The sequence below is a fragment of the Notamacropus eugenii genome, chromosome 2 (assembly GCF_028372415.1).
Source record: "Notamacropus eugenii isolate mMacEug1 chromosome 2, mMacEug1.pri_v2, whole genome shotgun sequence".
In the NCBI taxonomy this organism is placed as follows: domain Eukaryota; kingdom Metazoa; phylum Chordata; class Mammalia; order Diprotodontia; family Macropodidae; genus Notamacropus; species Notamacropus eugenii.
Window position 1 is genome coordinate 49,800,767 of NC_092873.1, and position 14,438 is coordinate 49,815,204.

The 14,438-nt window shown below is 49.8% G+C and overlaps 1 protein-coding gene across 1 annotated transcript; it reads left to right on the plus strand.

Annotated features, from left to right (window-relative positions):
* Window positions 1-7,567: 7,567 nt before the first annotated feature.
* Window positions 7,568-10,736, plus strand: LOC140525120 (sn-1-specific diacylglycerol lipase ABHD11-like). Its single transcript, XM_072640205.1, has 6 exons — window positions 7,568-7,841; window positions 8,029-8,164; window positions 8,580-8,753; window positions 9,592-9,762; window positions 10,146-10,330; window positions 10,425-10,736. The coding sequence occupies exons 1-6, from the start codon at window positions 7,597-7,599 to the stop codon at window positions 10,555-10,557; spliced, it is 1,044 nt and encodes a 347-aa protein (XP_072496306.1). The 5' UTR covers window positions 7,568-7,596; the 3' UTR covers window positions 10,558-10,736.
* Window positions 10,737-14,438: the final 3,702 nt, after the last annotated feature.

Sequence of the window (14,438 nt, forward strand, 5' to 3'; positions counted from 1 at the left end):
TCTAGCGCTGGAAAGGGCCTCAGAGCCGATCCAGTCCAAACTATTTATTTTACAGATGAGGAAACTGAGACAAAGAGCTGCTTAGTGGCTTGCCCAAAATCCCAGAGTGGCCCAGATGTCAAAGACAGAATTTGAATCGAGGACATTTAACTTCAAATACAGCACACTTTCCAGTGTACCATTCTGTCACCTTCTCTGGGCCTCAGTTTTCCTCATTTGTAAATTGGAAAGATGTGACGATCAAATGAGGTGGCTGTAAAGTCAGGGCTTATTTAAATGTTAGTCGTTATTATCGCTGTCGTCACCTGCTTTCCTCCCCAGATGCCCCCAGATAATGCTCTGGGGGACTTTTGAAAGGAGGAGGGAAGGTCTATGTGTTCCAAGGGTGGAGAAGCGGACACAAAGATCAGGCAGTGAAAGAAGGAAATGTGCTCCATCTAGGAGAATCAGAAGGTTCCCAGCAAGGGAGCCTTGCCAGACTCCTCCCTGTTCTCTATTAAATCCTAATGAAAAGGCACCCAGAGGGCACTGGATCAACCCACAGTTTGCCTAACCTAAGCCTGGCTGGGCTGGGCAGCACCGAGATCTCGCTACTGTCCAGCAGTGCCCCCTGCTGTCCAGCTGAGGGCTTGTAGCCCCAATCCATCCATGCCATCCTGAAAGCCCAATGTCATCCCAAGTTCTAGTAGCAGTGGGGAGGGGAGAGGCCTCCTTCAACCACCTAACCACCCCCTCCCCAAGGAATTTGCCCAAGTGACCTCCTTGGGCTCGTCCCCATGACAACCTGGGCCATAGAGCCCCAGTGGCCAGTCTGTCTGTGGCAGAACAAGCAGCCTGATTGTCCCAGCTCAGTCGGGCAGGTGAAACCCAGACCCACGTGACCGATACTGGGACAGGTGCAAGATACTTGACACTTTCCTTCTTCCAGCTCCCTCCCCGCTGCCTTCACCCTCCATCTCTGAGCCCTGGCCAGCCAGTCACAGCACAGAAGCTGGTCCCAGGGCAACTGAGCCCGCCCTCCAAGTCACCTGTAGGGCCCGCAGCAATAGCAGATCCCCACCCAGTGCACGTGTGTGTGTGTGTGTGTGTGTGTGTGTGTGTGTGTGTGTGTGTGTGTATATACTGTAGGACTCCCCCCTGGAAACCCTCTGTACCCAGCCCCCAGGCCCAAGTCTTTGCAATGCTGCCTTCCACTGGTAACTAAAGGCTGGAGGCATTTTTTGATCCATTTCAATGCAAACTGAACAGAATGGCGCTGTGTGATCCTGGGCCAGTCACTTCACCCTGTTTGCCTTAGCTTCCTCATCTGCCAAATGAGCTGGAGAAGGAAATGGCAAACTGCTCCAGTATCTCTGCCAAGAAAACCCCAAATTGAGGCACAGAGTCTGACATGACTGAAAAATGACTGAACACATTTTCTGGAAATTAACTTGTATTTATTTTGTAATACCACATATATACATGTGCATATACATACATACATCTACATATATATGTATATACATGTGTATACACACACACACACAGACACACACACGCACACACACGCATGCACACGCACACACACACACCACACACAGACGCACGCACACACACGCACACACATATATACACTTACTATTTGACCATTGTGGTGACTTGTTATATTCAGTGAGCCGTCAGACAGGACTATCTGTCACTTTAACTCTCATCTTTGTGTGGGGGCAGCTAAGTAGCTCAGAGGATAGAGCACTGGGTCTGGAGTCAGGAAAACATAAATTCAAATCAAGCTTCAGACATTTCCTAGCTGTGGGACCCTGGGCAAGCCACTTCACCCTGTTTCCCTCAGTTTCCTCATGTGTAAAATTAACCGGCGAAGGAAAAGATAAACCATGCCAGTATCTCTGCCATGAAAGCCCAGATGGGGTCATAAAGAGTCAGACATTACTAAACGCATCTTGCTTTCTGCCAAAGCCCTTCCCTGATCTCTAGAGCTGTTAGTTCCTTGACTTGGGAGATTACCATCTGTTGATTCTGCATTGACCTTGCATGTGTATAGTTGTTTGCATGTTGCGTCCATAAAATGTGAGCTTTCTGAGGGCAGAGGTCATGTTTTTGCCTTTATATCGGAAAGTAAGTAATGCTTGTTGACTGACTGACCAAACTTGTAGGGTCACACAGCTAGGGAGAAGTTGAGGTGAGATTCCAACCCAGATCTTCCACACTCCAGACCTAATATTCTATCCACTCCATGACAATGTCTCTTCTCTGAATGTAAAGGAAGCTCTTTACAAGCCCTCTTTGATACTTCAAGGACTTGTGGAGTGGAGGTACTTCTCCTCTGCCTACACAGATCACATACCACAGAGTGGGGAGGGGGGGGGAGTGACTCTGGAGTGAGAAGTCTTGGATTCAAATCCCATGGATAAAGGGGGTTGGGAGATAATCAGCATCCAGAAGGCATTAGTCTACCCTCAGCACAGTTCCTTCATAAACATTTCTTCACTGACTGTTCAGATGTGGGCCACTGAACTTGCTTCCCATTCAGATTCTGTCATTGTGCATTGTGTGTGTGTGTGTGTCTGAGCGTGTGTGTGTTCGTCCTTCGTTGTTGAAGAAGACCATGCCATCAGAGAAATGATGACATGACTTGCACTTGACTTTGTTTTGAGTGAGGAAGGGCTGTGCAGGTCACCAGCCTCACTTCTCCTCCAGAACCATCTGAATCCAGTGACCAGATATTTATCAGGATGACTGGAGATGACCCAGGATGAGGCAATTGGGGTTAAGGGTTAAGCCCAAGGTCACACAGCCAGTGAGTGTCAAGTGTCTGAGGTGAGGTTTGAACTCAGGTCCTCCTGACTCCTGCACTGGTACTCTATCCATTGCACCACCTAGCTGCCATATCATTGTGCACTGAGGTGAGCCCTGGAGCCAAGAAAGCTACCAAAGGAGAGGAGGCCATGGAGATGGTGGTTAGCTGGAAATACTTGGAAGATATCAATAAATGTGTTTTTTCTGCTAGGTAGGAACGCCCTCTCGTGGTGAAGACTGTCACTCCTTCTCTCCTTCTGTACCATCCGAGTCCTTTAGCTTGAGGGATCTGCCTTCCCGCACGCTGTTGTCCAGCCAAACTGGCCCATGGAATACCCCATCTCTATCGTTGCCTCTTTGCCCTGGTTGTCCACCATACGTGAAATACAAGCCACCCTCATGTGTACCTCTCAGGATCCCTAAATCCCTTCAAAGCTCAGCTGGAGCCCCTATTTTGCATATAGTTAATATGTACAGTGGTGTCCCCCTGCATTGGAATGAAGCTTCTTGAAGAAAGGAATTGTGTTACTCTTATCTTTACATCCCCAACTTGACAGAATGTCTTGTACTTAATTCTCACCAACAGGGATGAAACGATTGACCAAGATCTTCATTTTCACGTTTACATAGGAGTAGGGACTGAACCTTTGATTTCTCTTGCATGAATTCCCTCTCCCAATGCCAATCAGCATTTCTCTGGAATTTCTAGTCTTAAAGAGTTTCCTAAAAAGCACTGGTAGGTTATCGGATTTGTTCATGGTCACACAGCCAGTATATGTCAGAAGTGGGACTGGAAGGCAGGTCCACTATATCACCCACAAGAAAGAAAAACATTCTATTCTGTGTTTTAGCCAGTTTGTCAGAGACGATTAATTCATCAGCAAGCTTCAGGAAACAGGGAAAGAGGAAGAGAGAGGGCCAGATAGACAGACCAGAGAAGAAGGGAGGAAAACAGGGAGAGAGAAAGAGACAGAGAGATGGGGGAGGGGAGGGAGAAAAAAGAGAGGGGAAGGGGAGAGAGAGCATGGGAGAGAAAGAAGTAGAGAGAGAGAGGGAGAAAGTGAGGAGAGAGAGACAGACAAAATGGAGAGGGAGAGAGAGATGGGGAGGGAGAGGTGGAGAGAAACAGAGAGGGAAGGGGAGAGAAACAGAGAGGGAGGGGGAGAGAAACAGGAGGAGAGGAGGGGAAATGGGAGAGGGAGGAAAGAGAGGAGGGAGAGAGGGAGAGAGAGAGACAGAGAGAGACAGAGAGAGAGAGAGAGAGAGAGAGAGAGAGAGAGAGAGAGAGCAGAGGAGACAGAGACAGAGAATTTCCTGACAACTAGAATTCTAGTTCAAGCAGATGTCATACATTTTTCCTCAGCAACATAAAACAGAGGTATTTGGTTTTCATTTAGGGTTATTTTTTGTTTGTTTACCAAACAGAGCAGTAGTAGCATTAATACTGGTGGCATATGCTTGGGGGTGATCTGTCTTCTGGGATATCCAAAGGATAAACAAAACCCTCCCCTCTCTTGATTGGGTCACACAAAGGATGTTCCCTGTGTCTGACCACATGTCTCTGATCTCTTTGGTGAACTGGTCCTTTCTTGCCATGAAGCACACAGCCTGTCTTGATGTGGGTCCTGATTTGGCAATCAGGAGAGTTCAGAGGCCCAGCCAGCCCAGTGGCACTGTCTAGGAGGCCTTGGATGCTATGGGGCTTCCCCTCCTCCTTACAGACACCAGGAGAGCTGGGCACAGAGTGGATTGTTCCAGTTGACCCTACGTCCCTTAAAAAACTCAAGTTTGTTTTTGAACTCCCTGTGCTTGATTAATAAACGCCTTTGAAATTCTTCCAGGGCCAAGGACCTCTTTTTTAAGTCGGTGACATAATCCAAGGCCCCCCAGGCAGTGCTTGCCTGACTTGTTTGCTGCGTGTGAGGAATGTGGTACCACCAGCCCAGGCTGCTCTGGGATCTGGGTAGCATCGCCATCAATCTTGTTCCTAACTTTTGTTATAACAGATTATAAACCCTTTAGTTTCCTTGGGTCTTCCTATGTCTTGATTTAACTCAGTTACCTACAGTGGGTATGATTCCCACCCCCTACCATCAAACTCACATTTATCTTTCCGCAAAAAAATAAAAATAAGAGCCAGAGCACGGAGGTCTGAGCTCAGTTGTTTTATAGAGACCCTGCTAAGGTAACCCAGCAATGACCTAGCTGTTGGTGCATCAGACATCCTGGGGTATATTCAATAATTTATTCTAGACCAACTACAAGAGGCAGCCTTGCACTAGGCCCTTGAACCCCAGTTCATATAGACATGGGAGAGCTGGAGGCCATTTAGCAACATCTCTTCATCTTACAGATGGGGCAACTGAGACTCAGGTCAGTTAGCAACTTGGCATCTCAAAACTCAAAATGTTCAACATGGAGCTCATTATCTTTCCCCCAAAACCTTCCCCTCTTCCTAATTTATTTTTATACCTTAATCACCCAGACTTACAACTCCTCACTTACCTAACACAGTTGATCAGTTGACAGATCTTATCCCTTGCTCTGCTAGATGAACAGAGCACTGAACTTGGACTTGGGGACACCTGAGTTCAAATCCTACCTTAGATACTTACTAGCCCTGGGACCTTAGACAAGTCACTTAACCTCTGTCTGTCTCAGTTTCCTCATCTGTACACACCTCCCAGGACTGTTACGAAGATAAAATGATATGATATTGGTAAAATGTTTTGATTAAGCTCCTAGGGGCACACAGGTATAAGCATCGGAGGTATTATTTGGAACTGGGGATCTCTGACTCCAGAGTCGACCTCTTTCCATTTCCCCCAGTTAACCCACCAGGGCTCTTCAAGGTCAGAGAATCACCTTGTCACCACAGAGTCCATTTACCTGGAGGAGGGGTGGAAATGGAAGGTGGGGAGGATTTCCAAAAGACTGAGGGTGAGTCTGGAGAGGCTCCCCTGGCTCCTGGGGCTCATTCTGTCTAGGTAATACCTCATTTTCCTTCATCTCCCAAGCTCCAATAAATTACAGAGCTTTACCTTTCCACCCCCAGTAGCACCCTTGCTCCCAGAGTCCTCATGCCTTCATCATGTTTGGGTTCAGATGTACAGATCTGCTTCTCTAACGACAATTCATTAAAACACCACCTGGTGTGTTTAAAGAGAGTCCCTCTCCAGGGACCTCAAAGCCCTCCCAAGATTAAAAACAAAATTCCTGATGTCTCCTCCACACAAGGCAAGCCAGAGGTGAGTTTTATAGGTGTAGAGACTGAGTCAAGAAGCATTCTGCCCAAGATCAAAGGTGCTGCTTTGTGAAAGTCCTGAGACCTGATGCTAAGGAAGGGCCAGGGTTTGATCCTGTTAGAGACAAACTTGACACACAAAAAAGCGATCAAGAAAAATTTATTTAAAAATGGAGTTCAGAGTAGGGAAGGCCTACATCCCTTCCTCTGAAGGAATTGGTAGCTTCCAGCATGGCCACTAGAAGGCCAGTCCCTGAACCCAACTGAGATCTGAAAACGAAGGGATTGGCCCAGCTGGCCTCTAAGGTCCTGTCTTCTGATTGAAGGTCCTAATCTTACATACATTTCTGGCTTAAGTACTTGAAGTAACCGGGTGAGCAGGGCCAGATATTTGTTATAAAAGAAGCCCTGATCAACTCTTGGGCTCAAGAATCTTTCCCTCCAGCAAAGTTTGTCCAAACTGAAAGTCCTCTCCTCCATACTCCAGGAAGGCTTTAATGAACCCTGAGCCCTCAGGGCTTCCCCAGAATAAGAGGAAGGCCAAAATGCTTTTAGTCTCAGCTAAAATTCTACCTTCTGCGTTCAAAACCTTTCTTGTACCCACAGTGGATGGAGTGTAGGGTCTGGAGTCAAGAAGAGATCCAATCTAGCCTTAGATTTAGTCGACTAACTGTATGACTCTGGGCAAGTCACTTAACCTCTGTTGGCCTCAGTTTTCTCAACTGTAACATGGAGATGGTAATAGTAGGAACCTCCCAAGCTTGTTGTGAGATGAGATAACGTTTGTAAAGAGCTCAGCACAGAGCCTGGCACACAGTAGGTCCTCTTCCCTTCCTGATCTTCTCAATGCTAGGGTCTTCAGTCAGAGGTACCTTCTGTCAGGCTTTGTGGTTGTTCAGTCTTGCCCAACTCTCTACAGCTCTCTTTGGGGTTTTCTAGGCAGAGATCCTGGATGGGTTTGGCCATTTCCTTCTCCAGCTCATTTTACAGATGGGGAAACTAAGGCAAACAGGGTGAAGCGACTTGCCCAGGGTCACACACCTGGGACGTGTCTGAGGCTGGATTTGAACTCAGGTCTCCCTGACTGCAGGGCTGGCACCACCTAGCTGACCCAGACAAAAGCTAGATGCTGTTAAAATGAGCTGTTCGTTGTTTGTAAGTTACACTCTCTACGTCAGACGTCTGCCGCTGCACCACCCCGCCCACGATGATCGGGGAGGTCGGGAGTACCCGAGGGGAGGAAGGGGCGGGCTCCGGGTGCAGAGGCCCCGCCCAAGCCCCGCCCCGCCCGCCCCGCCCCCGAGGGCCCAGGAGACCTCGTGGGAGAAGCCCGCCGGGGCTGGAACCAATGGGAGGAGCGGAGAGGGATGGGCCTAGGACGACGGAGGCCGCGGATGGGAGGAGGGAGGGACCGCGAGGGCGGGGACGGAGGCGGGGCTCCCACTGAAGGAGGGCGGGGGTTGGAGGAGGGAAGGAGGGGCGGGCCCGGCAGGCTGCAGCGGGGAGAACATGTGGGAGGATCAAGGAAGGTGGCGGGGAGAAGGCGGGGGCACGAGCCTATGAGCGCATGCGTGGTGTCACGTGGGCGACACGCGGAGCAGGATCGGCTGGGGGCGGAGCCGCCTTTTGCCGGGGTCAGCGCGGGGATTCACGGTTATCTGGCGGGCCGGAAGGCAGCTCGGAGCATGTGGCGCTGGGGCCGGGCCTGGAGGGGCCTCTGGGGGGTGGCCTTGAAGCCCCCGCTGCCTTCCCCGGGGCTCGGCCTCGCAGGGCGTCGGGCCGCGCACGCGAGCGGCAGCCCCAGGTCAGCGGAGGCCGCGGGGAGGGGGAGGGGCGCCCTCTCGGGGTCACGGCCCCCCCAGCTCTGCCTCCGCCCAGGCTCCCTCCTCCTGCTGGGCTCCTCCCCTCCCCCTCCCCCCTCCCTCCTGGGCCCCGCCTCGCTGCATTACCCCCACCCCCGCCCTGCCCCTAATCTGGGCCATCCCCCCCAGGCCGGTGCCCCTCTCCTACAAGCTGCTGGACTCGGCGGACAGCCGCCCGGCCCTGGTCTTCCTGCACGGCCTGTTCGGCAGCAAAACCAACTTCCAGACCATCGGCAGGAGCCTGCAGCAGCAGACGGGCCGCAGGGTGAGCGGGCCCGGGCCCCCTTTCTCCTCGGTGACTCTGGGGCCCGTGCTGGAGCCAGGGGCGGCCCGGGGCGCAGGAAGGGCCAGCCTAGGGAAGCCCCCTTTGAACGTCAGCTCCGATTCATGCGCGTGCCCCTGGTGCCCCTGGTGCCCCTGGTGCCCCTGGTTTGGGCCTGGATCCGAGTCCTGACTTTCCTTCTTGCTACTCCCTTCTCCTCAGGCCTCATCTCCCCATAGCCTTTGAGGTCCCCTCGAGCTCCCCAGGGCCCCCGAGTCTTCCTGTCTCAGCCCCCATCCCCACCTCTTGTCAGGGTCTGCTCATTTGACTGGGCTGCCTCCGCACCCAGGCCAGCACCCCCACATTGGGGTAAGGGCAGAGATGGGGAGACAGACAGCCACTAGTCCCTGTCCCCTAGGTGCTGATAGTGGATGCTCGGAACCATGGAGAGAGCCCTCACAGCCCTGACTCCAGCTACGAGGCCATGAGCGCAGACATGGAGGCCCTTCTGCCCCAGCTTGGCCTGGCTCCCTGCGTCCTCATCGGACACAGCATGGGGGGCAAGACAGCCATGACACTGGCACTACAGAAGGTAGGAGTGCCCTCCTCAGAGCCCTGGGCACACGGAGCGGGGAGAGGAAGGAAGGAGGGACAGACTATTCAATCCTTACTCTGGGCCAAAACAGCTCCTGCCCCAAATTTTAAGCGTGATGGAGTGAGATAACACATGTAGGGTACAGTGTCCAGGGAGGGACATTCTGGTACAGAAAGTTACAGGGATGATGATGGTGAGTTGGGACCAAAGTGCAATGTGATTTGTATTAGATTTGAGACACCCCCTCTCCCCGCCCCCAACAGTAACTCCAGACCTGAAGGGCTGAGGAGGAAGGGTATATCCAGGGCAGCCAGGGGGTCAGAAAAGAGACACAGTGCCTGGTATACAGTATGCACTTAATCAGTGCTTTTTACCTGACTGACAAGGCATGGCTGGGGCAGCCACCAGTCAGAACTGGGAGGGCCCAGCACAAAAGGATTAAAACTCCAGGGTCTTATCTGGTCCCTGAGCTGAGGAGGCTGTTGGGAAGAGGATGAAGATGCAAGTGCAGGAACGTTAGCACTAGGGCATAGAGGGAGGTTTCCTTTGTGCATCTCTCCCTGCTGAATCCCAGTAGAGGAGAGAAGCTTCCAGTGCCTGAACCTGAGGGGTTTCCAAGTTCTAAACATCACCCTCCTTCCCTTACTCTGGTGTGGATGGAAAGGAAGGTGCCCTCAATGACTCCCAATAAGCTTTGAGATGGGTCTAGAGTGTTCCACCTTTGGCCTGTAGTGCCCCCTTCCTTCTCATTTCAGAGCTCTGCTCCCACCTGCCCTGCCTCAGTGACACTCTTGAGAGCACCGCAGGTCATCCTGGGGGTGGCTTTTCCCTGTAGCCAGAGCTGGTGGAGCGTCTCATCTCAGTGGACATCAGCCCATTGCCTAACACAGTCGTCTTAGACTTCCCTTCCTACTTGGAAGCCATGAAGGCTGTACAGATCCCTGAGGAGCTGTCCCTCTCTCAGGCGCGCAAAATAGCCGACCAGCAGCTTAGTCCTGTCATCCAGGTAATCCTTCCTCCCCTGTTGGGGAGACAGCAGCTGAAGCTGTCTAAGAACAAAATAATCTGGGAAATAGGGAGGGACGTTCATAAGACCCCCATGAGAGGACCTCACTTCAAGTCCCGTGCCTGGTACTTCCTCCCATGGACAAGTCATCTCCCTTGGCCACATCTGCACAGTGAGGGGTTGGACCAGAATACCTCTGAGGTCCTTTCCACTGCTAGAGCAACAACCCTTTTCATGGGAGCAGAAGAGCAGGTTGCTGCCGAGCCAGGATGGAGGACACCAGTTAGAGATTGAGCTGGGGTTAGAGAAGGACCTGGCATGAGAAGGGAGGAAAGGACCTGGGGATCCCTGGGTGTGTGCCCACTAAGCCTGCTTGCCCCTAGGATTCTACGATACGGCAGTTCCTCCTCACCAATCTGGTGGAAGCCAGCACTGGGCAGTTCGAGTGGAGGGTCAACATTGAAGCCCTGATCCAGCAGATGGACAAGATCCTGGACTTCCCCCAGCTCCAGAAATCCTACCCTGGCCCCACACTTTTCCTCAGTGGTGCTAAGTCCACATTCATCCAGTAAGGCTGGGCCAGGGGGTGGATGGACACTTAGCTCTCTTTATTCCTCTCCTTCGGTTTCTTGTCCTCTGTCTCCTATCTCCAATCTCCACAGGCCTAGTCATTACTCCGAGATCAAGCGTCTGTTCCCTCAAGCTCAGATCCTGTCCATCCCAGGGGCCGGCCACTGGATCCATGCTGACCAACCCCAAGACTTCATGACCAATGTTAAACGCTTCCTGGCCTAGCGGTTGGTTGTCCTCCCCTCTCCTCATCTCCACCAGCTCTCAAGCACTCCAAGGACCCTGGGAACTGGGGTGTACCTCCCACTGATGAAGAAGGGATTCAGCACCCTAACTCCTGTCCACTTGACTGGGCACCACAACCATGTTTCTGACTTTAACCAATAAAGCTGTTCCCAGCCTTCTCACCTGTGTTATCCCCAACACTAGTAGAACAAGTGGGTAGTTAAGTCAGGCTGAGGATTAGAAGGGTCATGGGCTCCCTGCAAAGACTCTTCTCTCTCTGCATCTGGCTTTGGGTCTTCCTGGTGATGAAGTGTGATCCTGTAGACTTCCATCTAATGGATGGAAGATTTCCCAGTGTGTGTATGTGAGTGTGTGTGTGTGTGTGTGTGTGTGTGTGTATGAAAGAAAGAGAGATGGGTACCCAGAGCGTTGAAGATGATTGAGAGATCAATCTGTCAAAATTAGTAGTACTGCCTGAAGCCTGGCCTTGCCAGAGGGGATGGCTGAAAGTCCAGGCCTTTGATTAACCTCATATGACACTGGGATCTTCAGCAGTAATTGGGAAGTGATTAAGATTTCGGGGATGGGGGAAATAATTCTTTTTTGGACTTGTTGAGTTTGAAATGCTTGCAGGCCAGCTGGCTTGAAATGTCAAAAAAAACAGTGATGGAAGATGTTGGAGGTCAGAGAGGTTAGGATTGTATTTGTGGATCTGGAAAGGCTACATATGGAGATGGCAACTAAGTCCATGGGAACTGACGAGATCACAGGACAAATTAGGAGAGCCAGAGAAGCGGCCCCAGGCCAGAACCTTGGAAGCCCACAATTGTGGGCATGATGTGCAGGAAAAGCCAGCAGAGAGTGTTACATCCCAAAAACTTAGAAAGAAACGAGTCTGGAAGAAAGGGGACCAGAATACCAAGTGATACTGAGGCCAAGAAGGATGAGCATTGAGAGAATTCACAGAAGTGGTGTTCAAGAGGGCACGTGGTAATGGGAGGGATGAGGTTGGAAACTGCAAGAGTGGAGACCCCTGGAGTCTAGCTGAAAAGGTAGCAGGAACATGATGCAAGGCCAGCATGTTTAAAGGATGGAGGAGACAGAAATGTGTTTGTAGGACTTGGTAGATGGGGAGAGGCTAAAGATTGGTGAGTGTGGGGATGATAGTGGAAACAATCTGCCAGAGACATCAGAAGGGAATGGCTCAAGGGTATTTGGAGACTAACCTTAGCAAGGAACAGGGCAGCCTCTTTGAGATGGGAGGGAAGGAGTAACTCAGGAAAGGAATGAGAATAATGTGAATGAGAGTAAGCATTTAGCTAATAATGGCTTTTTGTTTTTAAGTCCCCAGCTGACAGCCTTGGACAGAAACCAAGGAGAGAAGAGAAGGAGCCGCCATGAAGAGTGAGGCAGTTTAAGGAGGTTCCTGTGAAGGCTCTCCTGAAATTAGATAACACAAAATTGTAGTGACCCAGCTCATGAATAAGAGTGAAGGTGGTGGGAATATGCCAGAACTGGAGACTAGCCAAGTGTAGCCCTTGTAACTTCTGAGAATTCCTACCCTAATTCCTTCTCCCCTTGAAAAACTGAGTCACTGACAACAATTAGACTAGAGGGCAAAGGATTTAAGATGGGCTCTCGATCCACAGAAAAGGGTGTAAAACAGTGATCCATTGGGGTAAAGATCAGTAAATTGGGAGATGGATTCCATCCCACCCTCAGATTGTCTCAGACATACCCTGCAACCCCCTTCATCCATTATCCACCACTGTCCCACTCCATCCATTCACTGCACCAAGTGTCCCCTGCTCAAGGGTTGTAGTGGCTAGTAAGTGTAGTTCCTCCCTTGGAACCAGGATGTGCACATCTGTCCCCCTCCACCTTATCACCTCACTGACTGCATCTAGGGCAGAATAAGAAACGACTCTCTGGGTTTCATTTTGGGTGGGAGAGTGGTTCTTGGGACTGAAATCCACCTGCTTGGCTAGCTACCGTTGGTAAGCTAATTACTGAATTAATTACCAATGATTATCATTTATAAGCCCTCCTTATTTGCCAGGAAATGCACAAGGAGTTTTCAGAGTTAACTCCCTCTAGCCCATGTATGCCTTTGCAATCAGCTATTTGGCAACCTGCTAAATACGGTTTTTAAACTACTTAAAAGTTTATTACCTTGGGGAGGGGGAATAAACTTTGCTAATATTTCAAATACGTATTGATACTGGCTACTTCACTCTGTCCGTGTGTCAGATATTTATGCCTCATGTATTAATTAACTTGGTGAGCACTGAAATGTCTACTGTTAATAAGCAAAATGCCAAAAAAACACATATATGATTTGTTTCATTTTAACTCATCCTAGTCCAGCTCAGGCAGCTTGATTGTGTATTAGAGACCTGGTCATTCTTCACTGGCCAATCAGTCAACAGGCTTTGGGAGCATAACTGCTAAGTTCTGGGGGCTCTGCCAGGTCCTGTGGGGGAGGGGAATGCAAATAAGAAGAAAGTGCAGTTGCTGCCCCTGAGCAGCTGCCAGTCTGTTTTATAGAACAGGCCCTGGTTGCTATAAATGACCTTCGTAGTAAAAGCTGGGAAGGGTATTTACAGCTATCCATTTCACATCATGTCTTTCCCCATTCCAGTTACAATGTATCACAGGTCAGCATAAGAAATTAGATGGGAATTTGGGGGGAGTTTTGCAGAAGCCATAGAAAAGATGTGAAGGCCAGCAGACAATTAGAAGCTCAGAAATGCAGTAATTATATTTCTAGTGTTACATCACAACCCAGATTTTACAAGAAGGTACTAAAAACACTCAATAAAAAAAAAAAATTGAGATTTCTCTGGTATGAAGCAAGGGTCAAAAAATTTTGTGCAGATTCTCCAGATGGGGGCACACCCTTAACCCCACAATGTAGAAAGGATAACTAATTCAATCACATTATATAGATGAAAAAACTGAGACCCACTTTATTCCTCATTGTCAGAGGGGAGATGATTTGCCCAACGTCATAGCTGTAGAACTAGATCTGTAGAACTAGATTCTTTCAAGGGCCATCTTGACCCAGTACTTTTATAGGTGATGAAAGGAGGCCCAGGTAGGTTGTGCTTATAGCTGATAGGTCATTGACTTTGTTTTTTCTAGAAATGTAAGACTTGTTCTATGGGCCCTTCCAAAAGCAGGCATGAATGCAGCTCTGATGAAACACTCAAAGTGCCTGCCTCCCCATCTTCAGAGGCCATGGGACTCTTGGGGCCGGAGATTTACCTTTACAGTTGTCAATTTTGGGGAAAAGGACCAAGATCTATTCATTAGTTAAGATAGCATATTAAATCACCAGAGAAACCAAGCAATGGTAGGTTTTCTGCCTGTCACTCTCTCCTTGGAAAGGGAGGGAAGGGCGGAATTCCTAAAAGAAAGTCAAGGTTTAAATTTACCAGGTCCTTTCTGTCTTTTCTCACAGGTCACAGAGCTAGTATGCATTGGAATCAAGATTTGAACCCAGAATCAGTGTTCTTGCTGTTATACCGAATAACATTTTCTAACAGGAATTCCAACCCAATACCTTGGACTCCACATTCCCCTCCTACTCCTCTGTTGGGTGGGACACGCTTTACAGACCAAAGACAAGTTATCAACTATCAGACAAAAGCCGTCAGCTGTAAAACATTAGTCCAAGGAGTCAGGCTGCTATTTTCTTCCCATGAAATAATCAGGAGAAAGCAATAGATTGTTAGCAGCCCATTTACCCCTATGTCATTGAGACTTGGTGGAAAGATCTCCAGGGCAGATCTGGGAAGGAAATTTCCCACCTGATGGAAAGGATTTCTTATGGAAAGTGGGAAGGGAGGAATATGAATGTGTTGAGGGAAGGGGTATTT

Coding starts and splice junctions, on each gene's coding strand:
- LOC140525120 (XM_072640205.1), top strand. CDS start 7,597: ATGAGCGCATGCGTGGTGTCACGTGGGCGACACGCGGAGCAGGATCGG. Junction 8,165..8,579: donor AGCAGCAGACGGGCCGCAGG/GTGAGCGGGCCC, acceptor CCTGTCCCCTAG/GTGCTGATAGTGGATGCTCG. Junction 8,754..9,591: donor TGACACTGGCACTACAGAAG/GTAGGAGTGCCC, acceptor TTTTCCCTGTAG/CCAGAGCTGGTGGAGCGTCT.